The sequence below is a fragment of the Onychostoma macrolepis genome, chromosome 06 (genome assembly GCF_012432095.1).
Source record: "Onychostoma macrolepis isolate SWU-2019 chromosome 06, ASM1243209v1, whole genome shotgun sequence".
Classification (NCBI taxonomy): Eukaryota; Metazoa; Chordata; class Actinopteri; order Cypriniformes; family Cyprinidae; genus Onychostoma; species Onychostoma macrolepis.
This window is the reverse complement of record NC_081160.1, coordinates 23696395-23714822: the sequence shown is the minus strand read 5'-3', so window position 1 is coordinate 23714822 and position 18428 is coordinate 23696395. Positions and strand designations below refer to the sequence as shown.

The 18428-nt window shown below is 37.6% G+C and overlaps 4 protein-coding genes across 9 annotated transcripts; 3 read left to right on the top strand and 1 right to left on the bottom strand.

Annotated features, from left to right (window-relative positions):
- Positions 1-1091: 1091 nt before the first annotated feature.
- Positions 1092-2473, bottom strand: zgc:152986 (uncharacterized protein LOC101884054 homolog). Of its 2 annotated transcripts, none has more exons than XM_058778495.1 (3): positions 2319-2473; positions 1617-1831; positions 1092-1528 (listed from the first exon to the last, which is right to left on the bottom strand). In XM_058778495.1, exons 2-3 carry the CDS (start codon positions 1825-1827, stop codon positions 1203-1205), a joined length of 537 nt encoding a protein of 178 aa, XP_058634478.1. In that variant the 5' UTR covers positions 1828-1831; positions 2319-2473; the 3' UTR covers positions 1092-1202. The 2 variants fall into 2 exon arrangements, with proteins under 2 accessions (XP_058634478.1, XP_058634479.1); XM_058778496.1 differs by lacking the exon at positions 2319-2473 and adding an exon at positions 1926-2063.
- crbn (cereblon) lies at positions 2129-8437 on the top strand. 4 transcript variants are annotated; one of them, XM_058778467.1, is made up of 12 exons: positions 2129-2145; positions 2719-2829; positions 3797-3906; positions 4102-4304; positions 4481-4639; positions 4721-4877; positions 5210-5272; positions 5505-5589; positions 5672-5787; positions 5921-5985; positions 6878-7009; positions 7106-8437. In XM_058778467.1, exons 2-12 carry the CDS (start codon positions 2757-2759, stop codon positions 7281-7283), a joined length of 1341 nt encoding a protein of 446 aa, XP_058634450.1. In that variant the 5' UTR covers positions 2129-2145; positions 2719-2756; the 3' UTR covers positions 7284-8437. The 4 variants fall into 4 exon arrangements, 3 of the variants coding, with proteins under 3 accessions (XP_058634450.1, XP_058634449.1, XP_058634451.1); XR_009271665.1 differs by lacking the exon at positions 2129-2145 and having other exon boundaries at positions 2542-2829; positions 6512-7009; positions 7106-7122; XM_058778466.1 differs by lacking the exon at positions 2129-2145 and having other exon boundaries at positions 2542-2829.
- Positions 8438-9190: 753 nt separating this feature from the next.
- vhl (von Hippel-Lindau tumor suppressor) lies at positions 9191-11266 on the top strand. Its single transcript, XM_058778491.1, has 3 exons — positions 9191-9732; positions 10524-10646; positions 10731-11266. Exons 1-3 carry the CDS (start codon positions 9432-9434, stop codon positions 10922-10924), a joined length of 618 nt encoding a protein of 205 aa, XP_058634474.1. The 5' UTR covers positions 9191-9431; the 3' UTR covers positions 10925-11266.
- Positions 11267-12906: 1640 nt separating this feature from the next.
- tatdn2 (TatD DNase domain containing 2) lies at positions 12907-18408 on the top strand. 2 transcript variants are annotated; one of them, XM_058778448.1, is made up of 7 exons: positions 12907-13062; positions 13652-13956; positions 14050-14397; positions 15502-16488; positions 16579-16706; positions 17473-17656; positions 17776-18408. In XM_058778448.1, the coding sequence occupies exons 2-7, from the start codon at positions 13663-13665 to the stop codon at positions 17914-17916; spliced, it is 2082 nt and encodes a 693-aa protein (XP_058634431.1). In that variant the 5' UTR covers positions 12907-13062; positions 13652-13662; the 3' UTR covers positions 17917-18408. The 2 variants fall into 2 exon arrangements, with proteins under 2 accessions (XP_058634431.1, XP_058634430.1); XM_058778447.1 differs by lacking the exon at positions 12907-13062 and adding an exon at positions 13090-13416.
- The last annotated feature ends 20 nt before the right edge of the window (positions 18409-18428 follow it).

Sequence of the window (18428 nt, the reverse complement as noted above, 5' to 3'; positions counted from 1 at the left end):
ACTAGAAGAAAAAAGGAAGTGTACACAATATCACATTATGCATGGTGTCTCCGTTATGTGAAATTTCAGATTTTTCTGCCTTTAATTTCTTCTAAAATATAATTTTCATATCTCTAGGATGCTGCTTCGGGATATGCAATGGCTACTGAACAAAGGTGGAACTGATTAATGATATCCTCTTCTCCTCTACACTCACTGTCTACATAAATAAACATTAATATTTTCTTATCCTTGATTCATATTCACCGCATTTAGGCTCAGCAGCACCCTGAAAGTGTTGTAGTTAGTCATAACCTGAATGTGTAATTCTGGTTCCTTCATTCGCAGTCCAAAAAAAAAAAAGAAAGAAAGAAAACAAGGGAGGTGGTTTATCTCACTGGCACACAGAGGATCTGCAGTGTCTGACTCACTCAGGTTTGTAGTCATCAGGCTAAAGAAAGCCGTCAGTAAATCTGCTGCAGACAAATGTTAAGTACAGACACATACACACACACACAAAAACACACTAAGTGGAGACCAACACAGTGACACAAAATCACTGTTCATCGTTTGAACAAAGAAGGGAAAAAACACCCTGGACACTCCACCCTTTCCAGTTCAAGCAGGAAATGCGGAGCATGATAAAGTAGGTTGAACATTTATCAAGGATTCGGTTATCTGAGCGTCAGTCCTTTTGATCATGCATCAGTATATTTTGCTCAATATTGTGTGGCGTTTCTAAACAGTCCAATCAGTAGGATGAGTTGAGGAGCTGACACAAGGAAATATCAACTGTACAGAAATAAGGAAGGGGATTATAATATTTATGGTTCATAATTTCGAGTCTTAACATATAGTTATTTGCAGTAGGTAATGTGCAGTTCAGGTAAAGCTTTGTGTTCAAATCCATATCAATATCTATGAACTGTAACATTGATTAAAAAGAGTTGCATATAATCTTTATTCATTTACATCTCATGTTGGTGAATCCCCAAACTTGCTATCTTTGGAAATGAATGTTCTTAAAATTATTTCAAGTAAAAACATAAATATCAGGGGCATTCTCTATAAAATAATGACAATTATACAGAGATTTGTTTTTAAATTGAAATTTTATTTAATAAACACAGCAGAAAGCTAAATATGCAAAGCACTTTAAAAGCTATTTAAGTTTATGTAATTAATAAATACATTAACTTAATGTGGTCAAGATACACAAACCCTTAAAGCATGTTGAAAAGATCACTGAGGAGGACGGTTTCATCACCATCATCCTCAGGCCCAAAAATAAAACTCCATCCTTCATAACCAGGTTGTTCGCCCATAAAGAAGTCATCATCCATCCGCAGTGAATGAAGCAACTCCTCTAAACTAAAATGCTGGAATCCCCTTTTACTATGAAATGTCCCTTCATCAACAAAGGGATTGCTGTCCATATCCTCTTTTTCACCTTTCTTGAACTTTCCCTCCCTGGCCTGATCAGGGTTAGTTAGGTGGTCCATTTGATCATAGACTCGTCTCTTCTCTCTGTCAGATAGTACCTCATAAGCTGGAGGAAAAATTGAACAAAATTAATCATGAAATACTTTAGTTATATAGTAAATACTTTTTTTATACTTTTACATCCAAACACACACCTTGAGCAATGTGTGTGAAGATCTGCTGTGCTTTAGGACTTTGGTTTTTATCAGGATGGTGTTTAAGGGCCAGCCTGTGAAATGCTTTCTTGATCTCTCTTGAAGATGTTGAGCGAGAAACTCCAAGCAGTGAGTAATAGTCACTCAAACAAGTACAGGCACACACACATAACAGAAGTACTATGCATAAAAGCTCTGCTGTAGCCATCATCCACCTGAGAAGCAAATGAGAATAATAAACAAACCAATACATAATAAATATAGGCCTACACTTTTCAAAACATTTAAACGCAAAGTGAATGTACTAGCCTATTAAGTTATCTTCATGAGTAATGTCACATTTATGTGCCATGTGCACAAATACTTTTTTAAATCAATCCACTCCTCAAGTTCACACAGGTGTCCAAGCAGAGCAACCACAGGTGCAGTTCATCACATTAACTACAGACGTGTTCCACTATGTTTGAAAATCAAAGTCTAAAAAAAGGCTTATTTTGAACAGCAACGCCTACATTTACGGTTTTATGTGGTGTGTATCATTTAAAATCAAACCAATTGCTTTTTGTAGTTTAGCTAGAATTGTAGTGTGTTTTATTAAAACGAGAAATTATGCTTGATTTACATATAATTTGAATACAATAGCACTTTGGGGGCTTACAAGGTTTCATAAAGAAAGAAATTCATAAATATCAGCAGACTTACCAAAGTATGATACCCAGCACCTATCCAAAAGAAAGGCTAATTGCGATTAACAAACATAAACAAACAATTACGCTAACTCAATGTACCTGCTAACGAATACGACTCTTTCACTTGTTTGTTTTAGCTTCTTCATAAATTTGTGAGAACGTGAAATTTTAACATAGCATAACAATGTTTCCTTGGTTTACCTGTAGGGCCTAAAGAATCAGTTTGATTAAATGATTCTCTCTAACACACACAACTTGTCGCCACCTACTGGTGTAATGGTTACTAAATGGATATTTTTAGTGAACTGATTCAAAAGATTCGAGTCACTTGGATGAGTCAAAATCACTGGAGCACTGACATCCACTCACATGAGGGCGCTGTATGTTTTCCGCCACATATCTCTTCACGGTAGTGCTGCGCTTGTTGAGAGCGGATTGTAAACACACGGCTATGGCTGCTGAGAGGGGCGGAGGCGACAACAACCTTAACGACGAAATGGGCAACCAACTACAACTCCTGCCAGGTACGTATGCCTGCTAGTTTCCTAATAAGCACATAGTATATAGCAGTATCAAAAGCATGCCAGCTTAATGTCCTCCTCAGAACATGCAGGGAGATCTTTACTGACAGATCCAGATCCGCAGCTGACGCCGTGCATGACAGCCGACAAGGGGGCTTCTCTACTAACTTCAAGTGTCTGCGTACACCTGTTATGTAAAACACTTATTAGTAACAATATTCTGCGACACGTTTCGTATCTGTTGCCTTAATAGCTGTAACAACAGTCTTGATTGAAGTGTGCACGCATTTTGTACCTTTATTGTATTGTCAGCAGACATTCGTTATTATAATCTTCGTGTTATTTATCCAGATGAGATATTTGCTTGCTCTTTGCTTATTAATGGTTTTATGCATGTCCGGTTGTCCTCAAATGACTCTGTATGATTGAAATCGAAAGTAAATTAAAATAGGTTGTAAATGTAGTTGACAAAGTGAAAGCGAATACTAAAAGGAAATACAGTAAATAATAAGTCAAGTGAAGTCACCTTTATTTTTGTAGTGTTTTATGCAATAGAGATCGATCTAAAGCAGCTTCATAGTATTAAAAAGGAATTCAATTCAGTTAATACCAGTGTTGATGTTGCAAAATTCATGAATTATGAACCAATTTGACCCAGCTATAACACAGAAGTCAATTGTGACATTATTCGGCTCAATTCAGTTGTAATTTTTTTGTCACCCAATAGTGTCAGGGCTGTCAAATTGATTATATATTACTGAATATTAACAGTCTGTTAGACTCCAATTAATCAAGTCAAAGGAACCCAAACTCCATGAGATGACGGTAATGGAGGGAAAAAAGCCTTGGGAGAAACCAGACTCAGTTTGGGGTTCCCTTCTGTCCTAAATGAATAAACATGATGTGATGTTGATTGGGATAAGTGAAATAATATTCTAGCTCTAATCTCTATCTTTCTGTTTTTCTACAGAAAATGAAGAGGAAGAAGAGGATGACATGGAGACAGAGGATCGAGATGGTGAGGATGCAGAAAAGCCAAGTATTATAAACTTTGACACGAGTCTGCCAACTTCACACGCTGTGAGTGTCATCTGTCAACAGTACATTTAAACACCAGTCATGTGACCTGACCTGAGGCTATGTTTCAAACTATTTTAAGAATATAGCACCTTATAGATTCATTTTGAATTCATTAGCATGCACATAATATGCAAGTAGCTGATGTATATATAAAATCTCAGTCTCTTTTTTCCTGTTTGTGTGTATGTTGTGAAGTATCTGGGCTCAGACATGGAGGAGTTTCACGGCCGGACCCTGCATGATGAGGACAGTGTGCAGAATCTGCCGGTTCTTCCCCACGTCACACTCATTCTGATCCCAGGTCAGACGCTACCCTTGCAGCTTTTCCGACCACAGGAGGTCAGCATGTTCCGCAACCTCATAAGCCAAGACCGCACGTTTGCAGTGCTTGCACACAGGTATTAACAGACACAAGGTGCAGAATAATAACTACTCCACAATAATGATCACATACCTTTGATTCTTCTTCGAGAACATTATCCAAGCAGGTTGCAGTGGTGGGTTTGCAGGTGTATTTATACTTCTTACATTTGTACGTGCGCTTTGTAGTTTGACGTGTTTCTATCTCTCCCAGTCCTGATGCGAGTGGAGTGGAGATAAAAGCAGAGTTTGGGACAACTGCAGAGATCTATGCTTTTCGTGAAGAACAGGAGTACGGCATAGAGACAGTGAAGATCAAAGCTGTTGGACGGCAGCGCTTCAGAGTGCATGAAATACGCACACAAGCAGATGGGTAGGGCTATACACATGCTTTCACTAGGTACTACAATGTGCTGTCACAATGTGCCATACACACAAATTTTTGTTTTTGTAGGATTCGTCAGGCAAAAGTACAGATTTTACCTGAGAGGATTCTGCCAGACCCTTTATGTGCACTGCAATTCCTGCCCCGCTTACCTACACACACACCACAGACCAAACACTCACAAACAACACCACCGCAGGACCGGTGCAGCCAGATCTATAGACAGGTAACTGATGTAAATGATTTTCCCCCTCATTAACTATTGTTTTTATTAAAAGCCTCGTTCAGACTGTCAGCCCAAATCTGATTTTTGTGCAAATCCAATTGAAATCCGATCATATTTAGATGAACTACATGAAATCCGATTTTTGCAAATTCGTTTTGAGCTAAGAACACACAGTTCTTAAAGGTTCTGGAATCACAGTTATTTTGCTTTTTTATTGTTTTGCCATTGTAAAACATTAACTTTTAAAATGTTGAGTCATCCTTGTAAGTCATAAGTAACAAACATTTTGCTTAATATGTAATACGTTCTCATTTTCTCACTTTCTTTCACAGAAGAAGATTAATTGTGCTAGTATGACCTCATGGCCTCCTTGGGTGTATGCCTTATATGACTCTGTGAGTTTGATCTCTTATTATTAATTTTATTATATTATACATTTTTCCAATTCTTATTTTGCATAGTAAGGTGTGATTTCTTTTCCCCACTTAAACCATTTTCCCCCCTTAGAAATGAACAGTTCTTTTGACAAATATTTCTGAAAATGTACAATTTAAAAAATCATCAGCATTTTTATAATATCAGTGACAACATTTTAGCACTGATGGTTGTGTATGTGTTTCTCTCTAGAAAACTCTCATGAGCAGAGTAAAGAAACAACTCCATGAATGGGATGAAAACCTCAAAGACGAGTCCCTGCCTACAAATCCCACAGGTACACACTGGGTTCAGGTACACAGATGCTCTCAGGCTCACACACACAGTCGAGTTATTAGAGGGTGTCTCTCTCCCTGCAGATTTCTCATACAGGGTGGCCGCGTGTCTACCAATAGATGATGCTCTGCGACTGCAGCTACTGAAGATTGGCAGTGCCATCCAGAGACTGCGTTGTGAGTTGGACATCATGGACAGGGTGTGTATGTGTATGCTTTCCTCTGTCTATAAATGTTTATGTAAGTCTCTTTATGCGTTATTTATGCATATTGTGAAAAAGGATTTTAAAAAATGTATGCACTTCCTTACAGTGTATGTATGTTTCCTTACAGTGCACTTCTCTCTGCTGTAAACAGTGCCAGGATACAGAGATAACTAGCAAGAATGAGATCTTCAGGTCAGACAATAACTTTAAAACCACTGAGAATTTAGTCACAATTTAGTTACTCTTAAAATATTAAAAAGATAGTTCACCCAAAAATGCAAATTCTGCTTTTATCTTCTGCTGAACACAGAATAAGATGTTATGAAGAATGTGGGTAACCAAACAGTTGTTGGTCCTTGTTGACTTCAGTAGTATGGAAAAAATACTATGTAAGTCAATGGGGACTCACATTCTTCAATATATCTTCTTTTGTGTTCATCACAAAAATGAAAGAATTTGCATTTTTGGGTGATCACAAAAAATACATTCTGTCATCATTTATTCACCCACATGTCATATAAATTGATGGTCATTCAAGGCACCAAAGTGTGTCAAGCTCCAATGAAGAAAATAAAGCAATGTGAAAGTGGTCATATAATCCATTAAAGTCAACAGGAAATAAAAATTCACCCCATCTTATTTTCTAAATGCATGTTGTTGATCTTATTGTGAACAGGTCATTCATGCATATTAACATTTTTACTTCAATTTTATACAGTAACTTGGACTACAAGCTTAATCAACAGCTGATGGATAGAACCCAAGTCCTCACCCAACACTTTTTCTTCCTCGATAATCCATTTTACTCGAATGTACATCACAATGTGGAAAGAAATGTCTGTTGCTTCTTCCATTTCGAAGTCTTCTGAAACTATATGATAGCTTTATTTGAGAAAAAGCCCAAAGTTTACATCAAGTCATTATTTCCCTTCATTGTACCTCTCAGATTTGACAATTATGGTGAACTGGAAGGTTTAAGCGACTTAAGCCTGAGTAAATGATGAAAGACTTACAATTGTTTGGGTGATCTTTCCTTTTAAGATTGAAATGAAAACAAATACTTATTCAGCACTCCTGTTTTTAGTCTATCTCTGTATGGGCCAATGGCAGCATATGTGAATCCACATGGTTATGTTCACGAGACGCTTACAGTCTACAAGGCCAACAACCTCAACCTGATTGGACGACCTTCCACACTGCATAGTTGGTTTCCAGGGTGAGATTCAAAGCTTTTGTACATTCAAAAGTGTATTTTTGATCATTTGAATTTTGATTGATTTTCATGTATAATTACATTTATTTCTTTGCTTAGGTATGCGTGGACAATTGCTCAGTGCAGAACCTGTGGCTCTCATATGGGATGGAAGTTCTCAGCAGTGAAAAAAGATCTGAGTCCACCTCGGTTCTGGGGTTTGACTCGTTCTGCCCTGTTACCGACAATCCCACAGGGCGAGGAGGGTGTCGAGGGGTCACGCTTGCTGTGCCTGTAATGTGATTTGAGCATTACTTGTGACCTTTAACCCTACAGCCCACAAGCATATGCTCCCCCTGGGGTCTCTTCTGTCACCCCAAAAACATGAGACCCCAAAACCTCACCCAGAGAGCGAGAGAGAGAAAGTGTGTTTGTGAGTTTATATGTGTAGATGTGTGCATGAACAGGGAGAGGAAAGAAAAAGGGGACAGGGTAGCATAAGATACAGGAGTAGAAAGAACAACAGAATGCAAGTTGTTGCCTTCACACACCTTGTGCTGTGTAAATTACAGCCTGATATGTGCAATATCATACCAGATGGGCTCTTTAAGATATTACAGTCTGTTGTAATGCACTTAATTTACCGTCTAGCAGTCTTTTCTTCATTGTTACTGCCTAGATAACAGTTAAGCAAGATGCCATCTTGTTTGGATGTTTATGAGTATTGTGTTAAAATAAGATCAAATCTCTTAACACCAAAGTGTGATGATCTCATTTAGTCTGACAAAGTCTTTTCATGCCCACCTTTAGCAACATAATCAACAATCATGTAGAATACCTCAACCAATTAAATGCTCTTGGACATCTTCTTCAAAACAAGATGTAAACTGCTTGAGTTAAATCATTCCCCACACGCTATGTCCCATGTGCTTGTGTCAGGTACATTTGGCACACAACTCCTGGATAAAATTGTCAGTCGGTGAATAATAAAGGAAATATCAGGGAGTTAACCTTTATGTTATTTAGACTCGATATCCAGAGCAGTTCTCAAAGGGTATTTTGTATTTCTCAGTTTCTCTGTTTTGCTTCATCCTTTACATTTGTTTTATTTGGATACTATTTAATTGAATGATAATATGATGTATATGTTGAGTTGAGATCCAAAAACGTGTATCCAGAACAGAATTGGTATGCTGAGAAACTACAGTCTGCATTGAGAAACTTCCTAAAATATAAAGATTCTGTTCACATGTTCATTAAATGGAGTGCAAAATACACACTTTACGCAGAAAATCAGCACACAGACATGCTCATTCTTCACTAGTCAGTTACATAGCTGTAATAAGAAAACATGAACATGATACACACTGACTTGCATATCTGTAATGTTCAAGAGATTAAATACTGTTCAGTACTGATCAATTCTCGCCAATAAACCGCTTCTGAAATGTGGCATCGTGTTTAATCTTTTCTTCAGGGAAATTTCTATTTGGAAAGTTCCATATGTTAACATTAGCTACATTATTGAGCATGAACCAACAATAAAAAGCATTTATTAATCATGGTTAATTTCTGCATTTACTAATACATTATTAAAATAAAATTATCTGGTAATAATATTTAATGGACATGAGATAAATCCCGTTACAAATATATTGCTCATTTTTTGCTAATGTTAACAAGTGGGACTATTGTAATGTGTTACCAAAATGTTAGTTTAAAACACTTTTAATTAAAAATGAACTTGGATGTGTGTATCTTGCATATCATTGATCTTTTGTTGATTTTGATTGCTTCCATTGTCCTCATTTGTAAGTCGCTTTGGATAAGAGCGTCCGTCTGCTAAACGACTATACGTAAATGTGAATATATACATATAAAATGGATTAGAAATTGAAAATAATTGTATTAATTTGGTGATATTATTTTAAGTTTTTTGCTGAATTAAGGTCAAGTGACAACAGTGAAGCATACTACTGTTTGAAACGTCTGTTGTTTCATAATTCATATGCCATTTAAAAGAGAGAGAGAGAAGTACTGTAGTTTATGCTGTAATGCAGGGGTCACCAAGTTCGGTCCTGGAGGGCCGGTGTCCTGCAGAGTTTAGCTCCAAGCCTAATCAAACACACCTGAAGCAGCTAATCGGGTCTTACTTACTTACTTGAAATTTCCAGGCAGGTGTGTTGAGGCAAGTTGGAGCTAAACTCTGCGGGCACCGGCCCTCCAGGATCAAGTTTGATGAAACCCTGCTGTAACGTTTTAATAGTGTCTCATGTTTTCATTTCCGAACAAACCGCAAGAGGGAGGTGTTGCTACGCAGTCGCGCTGTCTTCTTCACTGGCTCTCGCATGATTACGCAATCACAACAAACGACGAGCTGTATGAATGTTGACAGTCACGTACACGTTCCGTTCCCACCGTTCCCCGATGCTTTGGGCCGTGGCGCATGAGTTTTATCTATTTAGAGGAGAACTTTAACGTTTCTAGTCTGTGTATTTATTTGTTTGCAGCGTGGCTGCTGTTCGTATCTTTCATTAGTCTCGTCCGGTCTTTGGCGATGCCTCAGGAGTCTCCGGAGCAGGCGCTGCCGCTGGTCCGATCTCTGGTCAGCCGGACACCGGCCTGTGTGGTGTTCTGTAACTGCAGTCCGCGCGTCGTGAAGCCCGTCTGGATCAACTTCCGCGGGGAGCCGCAGCCATACGCAGATATTCAGCCGTACACCGGCCGAAGAATGACAACTTATGTGGGTTCGTACGATTATTGTTGCATTATGGTCTAAATAAATTTGGAAAATAACTGTCTGAGGCGTTTAACTTGTTTAGGGCAACTACTTTCAGCCTGTTACACCTTTTATGCCAGTCAATGTACAAAACAGCTCAACACAATAGTTTTACATCAGGCAGACCAAACTGCTAAGTGTTTGGGTTGATATCATGAACAAAGTATACTTTGACACAACTGAGTCCTAGATCAGCCGGTGTAGGTCTCAGAACACTTACTGTTTCTATAGCAACCGGGACTTCTAACTGCAGCTGCAGTGATGCGCTGACTTTACTGATTAGCAATTGGCTCTTTTGCTCAGAAGGCGGGGTTTCATTCGATAGAGCGGCCATATTGAGTGTTGCTTTTTACCAAAGCCACTAGAAGGCAAGCCTGCAACCATTAGCCGAAAAAGTTTAACAGATAATGCTAACGCTTCCGGTCTGGCAGTATGTGGGAAAGGAGACCAGAAACCTTTTTTTTTTTTTTTTTTTTTAATGGATGTCAATGGAGGAGAGGCTTCACTACGCTGAATAAACTTTTTTTTTTTTTTTTTAGAGCAAACAGCTTATTTAATGAATCGACAGCCTATCTGCTAATCTTTTAGTTAGTTTTACACTAAACAATACTTTTGGGTTGAACTATTTTTAGAGTTTACACCGAAATGAGTTTGGAACGAGTAATTAATGACAGAATTTTCACAATGAACTATCCTTTTAAGTAGTGCAATGATCTATTTGAATTAAAGTTTCTCATATTGTTTTTCTGATTCTGTCAGGACATCCATGGATGTTTCGGGATGCAGAAACTGACGATCCAATGGTAGTCAACAATAAAGAGATGTATTTGCCAGCCCCCCTTGAAAATCGACAAGTCGCAATTGCCAACATCACATTGCCTGGTATACATATTTCTTTCAGACTGATAACCAATTGTAAATTAGCAATAGAACTGTCTAAAATTGACTTTTATATTTGTTTACCAGTGCTGACCTTGCGAGATCGCTGTCTGCAAGTTGTGAGGCGGTTGGTGCGCAGGGAAGATATCTGTCAGTTGGAGATAGCCCGCTGCCTACAAGATGACCTTGCTCAGAGACCCAGCATTCATGCCGATCTACGACGCATAAGCCAGCGGGTGGAACAGAAGCTACTGGAGAACAGAGAACAGCAAAACAGATGAAAATATAAACATTATCGTGAATGTGAATAAGTGCATATTTACTAATAAAACCTCTGCACCATCACCATGAATGGACAATATAGTCTGGCACTGTAAAATACACAGTGTTGACAAACCTCAGATCAGGAGGAATATTTTCTTAAGCAAATGTACACTTTAAACATGGGTATCTTTAGGTTTCACTGACTGCAGAATGCAGATTTTGTGTGACTGTCTGTGTGGTAGGCCTTGCTATATTATATATTTTTTTATCACGGTTCTCTGTATACTTTTACTCTTGTTTCAGATTCATATTTGGAAAAATCTTTGTAAATAAAAACGAAAAAAGTTACTAAATTTTAATTATGTCTGTGTGTCTAATTATAAGACTAATGACTTTTGCATCAAGCCAGCATTTATTAGTAATTAATATGTATTTATATGGTTGCTAATAATTAATTGGAAATGCCATACGCTCTTAATATTGCCAATATTTGATGCTTTTGACAATATCTCTGGCTAGCGTCGATACATGATACAATGCAACTCAGCACGGGGAGGTTATCGCGGGGGCCCCTGCAGTGTGTGCCCGTCCACTACGCCACTGACCCTGTTCTAATTCACGCTAGCTGACATTATCAAGTATGTCAGTGAGTTGGAGTCCAAAAGCATTCATTGCATTATGAAGCCTATTAGAATGCAGTTAGAACGACTCTATAATTCAAATAATGAAAGAAGAATATCCATGTGTAAGTTTTTATTTTTAATATCATACAAGAATCAGCAGGTGTCTGAGATCGCCAATGTTTAATTTTATACAGCAGTTCAACAGACAGTTAATTGAGTGAGTTACATTTTAGAAACAGTCTTTTTTTCCTGTTTTGCAAATGAAATAGTTCCAAACAAAGCCGAAGCAGAGCTGTCGTGCGTCTCAGAGCAACACTTTCCTGAACGAATCTGTTTTTGAAGGAATCGAGTGATCAATTCAATGATCCATTCATATAGATTTGCTTCAACTTGCTTCGATTCAAAGTCCCTCGATTCTAACTGACCCTGCGTTCCATTCGGAAGGGCTCATCCCTATGCCTTAATCTCTTCAAAGGGTTTACCCTCTGGAGTGAGAGCTTTGAAGGGTGTAGGGGACCAAACAACTGTTTCTTGAAGTGCCCTTCTGCTTCATCATCTCGTGCCCACGGAGGCGCCGTCATCATGCAAAGGATCATGGGAGCCCAAAGTGTCCATCAGTTGTACCCTTCGAAATCCTTCATTCCGAAGGGCCCTTTGAAGTGGCTATAGTTTTGAGTTGCTAGTGGTTAGTTTTTTAAGTGCCCTTTGGAGATATATCCCATTTGGAACGCACCGTGAATCAGCCATTTTAAAAGAATCGTTTGATTGAAGAATTGAATCATTTATTAAAACATACACTTGCCGCCATACTGGCGATTTATTTATCATATATTTATTTATCCACGACAAGCCTAAACCAGCACAAAAACACACTCAGCAAAATATTGTTATCGACAAAAATCCCCCCAAAAATATTATATAATTTTTGTTAATATCACACACCACTAAATAAGGGGCACCATTTATGTCATTTGGCACACAGACTGTGTGCATGCAAGTGTGTGTGTGCATTGGTTTAACTACATTGGAAAGACCAAATGGTCCCAAAAAAAAACCGGTAAAACTTCTTGAAATGTCAGGCCCATAAGCTCATAAACCATAGTTCATTTAATAAAGCTTATTTTTTGTTAAATAAAAATGTTTAAAAATAAGACACATTTTGTTTGTCAGGATACCTCCGTAGCACAATCTCCCTTACTTTTTTTTTTTTTTTTTTTTTATATATATATATATATATATATATATATATATATATATATATATATATATATATACAATTCGACCACTGTTAACACCCGTTAAAAAATGCTGCACTTGTTGAATTAAACGTTCCCTTTCTTATCCCCTCAAAGCATACATACGTGCTAGATATGTACACACTCCATACTTAGTACGTCTCAAACTAAGCTTTCACCACCACGCAATGCTGTCTGGGGTCCAGTAAGATGTTGAGTGTTGGCAGGAGTGAACGCATCGCTAATTACATACGCACGTGATTCACCTGAACTTTCTTCATCCGTACAGGCCTTAAGGTTTGTAATATTAACTTTGTCGTTGCTTGGACTGACTCGTGTTTAATCAACACTATTACGCACTTTTAGACTGTTTAACGTTACCGTTGCTGTGATCGTCGTTATGTGCTCTGACGCTTGGGGTCACAGTTTTAGGCCAGACATGAGGCTTTTGCTAATTATTAGCATCTGTAATTAACTAATAGCTCTTTGAATTAACATGTTAACGTGTTTTACATCGTATACAGGTTTATGCTTTTTCTTTATTCGTGTATAATAATAACGTAAATATAAGTATAAAAGAAACGTCGATTTGTTTTTAAGTTTTTGACTAACCTGCCGGGAAATGCCTGATCATGGAGTTTTTAAACACACGTAAATATTAAATGAATATTACTCTATATTTAACTTAAGTGAGTCTCAAAGTTGTTTGCAAACGCATCTGGTTGCTGAACTCCATCTCCACCATAAATACAGTGTATTTTGGCTTGTTTCATCAAAGAACCTGCAAATAAATCCATCTCAGATAGGGCTTAGAAAGGCTGCACATGTTTGTGTTTCTCATTTTTGATCTATGTATTTTATGTATACATTTCCTTTCTTTCTCAAGGTCTTAGTACAATGAACCGCAAAAGGGAAAAGGTTAAGTTTACATGGCTGAATAAGGCCAAGGACTCCCCCAGAAAGCTCATGAAGAACAGTGTGGGTGTGGCACAGCCAACATGCTGGGATGGAGATGATCAGGATGGTGGTATAATAGAGGCTGGCTCTCCTGGCCTGAACACATCTACTGGGTCAGCTGGACTGGGCGACATGGAGAGCATGTGTCTCAGCACCCCACACAGTACACCCAAAGCGCGCTTAAAACCGTCTGGACGCCACAGAGCACTGTTGAAAAAAAACAGTCCTGGTGAGGTAAGTAATAATAGACATTATACATTTATGTAATGTCTGTATTTAAAAATGTAATATAATTGACTGGATTTGTGTTTTGTGTGTGGCATATAGGACACTGTTTCAGGACAACAGTCCTCTGTTGGACCTTCACCTCCTTCTGCTGGAAAAAAGTGCAGGAGTCCAGTAGAAGGGCAGAAAGTCATTCTCCTCAAAGCGCTGAATGATGCGATGGGGAATGCAAACAAAAAGTCATCAACTGGTGGGCCTCAAAGTCTATCTGCAAAGAAAACCCCAGAAAAGCTTATAAAGGCAATTGAGGAGGAAAGCACATCTGAGCTTGACTGCTGCTCATTCAGTGAGAAGATTGAACGACTGATCACGACTACAGATGACAAGCCTCCCGCGCTGGAGTTCATAGACACAGAAGATGATGGGCCAGAAATAAAGCTGGACACCAGGGTAATGAATAAGTGTTTTTTGGAAATAAATTCAACATGTTTGTTCAGCAAGAATGCATTAAATTGATCAAAAGTGGCAGTAAAGACTTACATTTTTGCAAAAAATTCTATTTTAAAATAAAAGCTGGTTTTAAACATTCTATTCATAAAAAGAATTCTGAAAAATTCCAGTTTCCACACAAAATATTATCAGCTGTTTTCAACATTGTTAATAAGAAATGTTTCCTGAGCAAAAAATCAGCATATTAAAATGATTTCTGAAGGATCGTGGGACACTGAAGACAAGAGTAATGGTTGCTTTATCTTTGCCATCTCAGGAATAAATTACATTTTAAAATAAATTAAAACTGTTACATAAACTGCAATATTTCACAATATTACTGTTTTTACAATGTTTATTATCAAATAAATGCTGCCTTGGTGAGCATAAGAGACTTTCAAAACATCAAAAAAATCATACCATCCTCAAACTTTAGAACTTTTAACATACAGTGCTTAACAAATATTGGACCACCACCCAATGTAAGGTTTGTGCCACAGCTGCCCTAAACTAACAGTATTGGTGATTACCAAAATCATTTTTTTATGATTCTGTAGTGGTTAATCCACACCAGTAAGATCTTTAGTCACAGTAGTGACTTTCTAATTCTAATATATAACTATTGTTTAAATTGAATGGATTCAAGGATAGATCGCACATAAGTTTAATCAAAGGCAAGTTTTTGGAACAGTTAGAAACTATTTGGAAGTCAGTAACAACAGAAATCGTATAAAAGTACATAAAAACAATGCCATCAAGATTATCAAGGACAAAAGACGCCTTACAAAATAAAAACGAAAGATATACATTTTTTTTGCCTATTATGTGTCAATAAAGACTATTTGGTTGTTTCAGTTTGTTATTTGTAATAAATAACAAAACGTCTAGTTTTAATTAAGGTTTTGACAGATTTCTAATATATTTGTATTTTCTCTTTATTATGACAGGTGGTCTAATAAGTTTAAGCACTCTATAATAAATGAAGTCCTATATGAAGTATGCCTATTTTTCACTATTATAAATGTCTTTTAAGAGAATTGCTACTGACTTTGTCTCTATGTACAGAGTGTGATCCTAAAGCGTCCAGAATCGCCAGATTGGTCAGATGTTGAGGACTCCGAGCAGGTTGAAGTCTTCTCACAGGATGAGTCTTTCGAAACAAAGGGGCGACAAACAGCTGAGCTTAAAAGGGATTGTGAGTTTGTGGACTATAATGACACTCTTCCAGCTTTGGAATGCCATCCTTACTCTCTATCACCAGCTTTAAAGCCTTCAACATTCCCTCAAGCGCTGTGGGCACCAGAGTCACCAGGGGGTAACAGTTCCCCAACCGTCCCATTCAGGGGTGTGGAGCTTTTGTCAGAGCATTCACCTCAGAATACAGCCTCTGACTTCAAGCCACCCAAGAACTACACACCTTGTAGGACAGTCAGGCAGTCCCTCAAATTACAACAGTCTATCATCAGCTCTTCTCCACTGGTCGATGCTTTCCCCGGGTTCAGAACCTTTGCCTCCGCCCCATATACACCTGGTTACTGGGATTACTCGCATCTTACTACACGCAGGACTTCAGAATCAAATATTTATGCATCCTCACAGATGCTCCTCTCTCAGGACGGTGCCACTCGCAGGATGTCTCTTGGCTCAGAGCCTCTCAGGCTGTCAGATTTGAACTACTCGCAAGCAAATTCTGCAGGATTCATTGACACGCACTGTCACCTTGACATGCTCTATGGGAAGTTGGGTTTCCAGGGAAGTTTCCAAAAGTTTCGGAGCATGTATGCAAGTACTTTCCCAAAGGAGTTTAGGGGCTGCATTGCGGACTTCTGCAACCCACGAATCACAGAGAAAGAGGCTATCTGGCAAGGGCTACTAGGAGAGGAGAAAGTGTGGGGAGCCTTTGGTTGCCACCCGCATTTTGCCAAGGAGTATAACCACACTTATGAGCAAAGCATCATGGGTGCTATGCGTCACCCTAAGGCCATTGCATTTGGAGAGATCGGTTTGGATTACTCGCATAAGAATTCCACCGACTCATGGAAGCAGAAAGAGGTATGCCAGACAGGATGATTACTTCCAAATATTTTTATATCAAATTAAAATATATTATTTCTCACAATTTCTTTGTCTTTGTGTGTCAAGGTGTTTGAACGGCAGTTGCAGTTGGCCGTTGCTCTCAGGAAGCCTCTTGTCATACATTGCCGTGATGCTGATGATGATTTGCTGAAAATTATGAAGAAGTGTGTCCCCTGGGACTACAAAATACACAGGTCAGTGCACCTAAAATAAACTTGCTGGTTTAATTGATGTTACGTAGATTTTTTTTTTTTTTTTTTGAAAATAACACCGTTTATATTTAACTCCAAACTCAAACTAAATTAATGTTATAATTTTTTTTTTTTTTTTTTTTAATTTTATGAATTTTATTATTTTCTTTTTTAATTTTATTTTCACATTACTGTATTGTTCTTTATTATTTAGTAAACCTAAGACAATTTATGAAATGTTTTGGAGTGAAATTATTTTGAAGTAAAACTAAGATTTTTTTTTTTTTTTTGCTGTTTTAAAAGAAGGCTTAATAAGACTACATTTATTTAATAAAAAATACAGTAAAAACAACAATAGTATTGTGAAATATTATTGCAACTTAAAAGAACTGTTTTCTATTTTAATGTATTTTAAAATGTAATTTATTCCTGTGATGAAGCTGAATTCCTATTACCCATGTTTTTTTTTTTTTTTAGATGTTCTAAGTTTTAAAATTAAAAGCGTCTGTCACTTTTGCTGAATAAAAACATTAATATCCTCCTTTCTTTTTTCTGGGTATCACAGTTTTCACAGAAATATTAAGCGCACACACACAAAAAAAAAATTATATATACATAATAAAATAAACAGTACACTCATGTTATGTAAACAAACTTTTATTTTGGATGCGATTAATCGTTTGACAGCACTAAAATATACCATATATATATAATTTTTTTTTTCCTTTTTTTTTTTTTTTTAATACTAACTTGAGTTATTGTGTGTTAGACACTGTTTTACCAACAGCTATTCTGTGATTGAGCCGTTCCTAAGTGAATTCTCTAACCTGTGTGTGGGTTTCACTGGACTGGTGACGTACCATCACGCTGCGGAGGCTCGAGACTCTGTGAGGAAAATCCCACTCAACAGAATCTTACTAGAGACCGATGCACCGTATTTCCTACCCAGACAGGTATCAGTGCATCTTATTAGGCGCACATTGTTTGATTCCACTTACATATATGTGTCTGCCTTGTCATATAATATGGTACCTTTAATACACACATACACATAATATTCCTCTCTCTGTAGGTGCCTAAGTCCACATGCAGGTTTGCTCATCCTGGTATGGGCATACATACTCTGCATGAGATAAGTCTGCTGAAGGAAGAGAGCCTAACCACAGTACTGCAAACAGTCCGGCAGAACACCAGACATATATACGGCCTGTGATTGGAAACTCCATGTTACTATAGCAACTGAAGTCCTTGCAATCTTAGTCTAGCTGCCATCAGTTTAGTTTTGCTAAAAAAAAGTTAAGATTTATATTTGAATGTACTGAAGTGTGCTATTAAGTGTATGAGCACTGACACTTAAGTTTTGTAAGTGTTGTAGGGAATTTCACATCTGTTAAAAATGTTAGTAACGATTAATTTTAATATCACTTCAGTTTTGTGTTTTAAAATGGTTCTTTGTTCTCAGGATTCTTTTGTCGTGTATCTGCATGCATTCTTACAAGTTATGTATGCTTATAAGACACGGCTTGTGTCTTCCCTTGTATTAGAATAAGTCATTTTTCCTTACGCCATCACGTGAAAGTTTATGCAAAAATAAAATGTAAAACAGATTGTGAAAACCCACAACAAATAGCTTTTACCAAGTTGTTGGTTTTATATAAATGTAACTTTTGTCTAAATAAGAAGATTGAATAAATGATCTTGTGTATGCAACATGAGTGGGTTTAT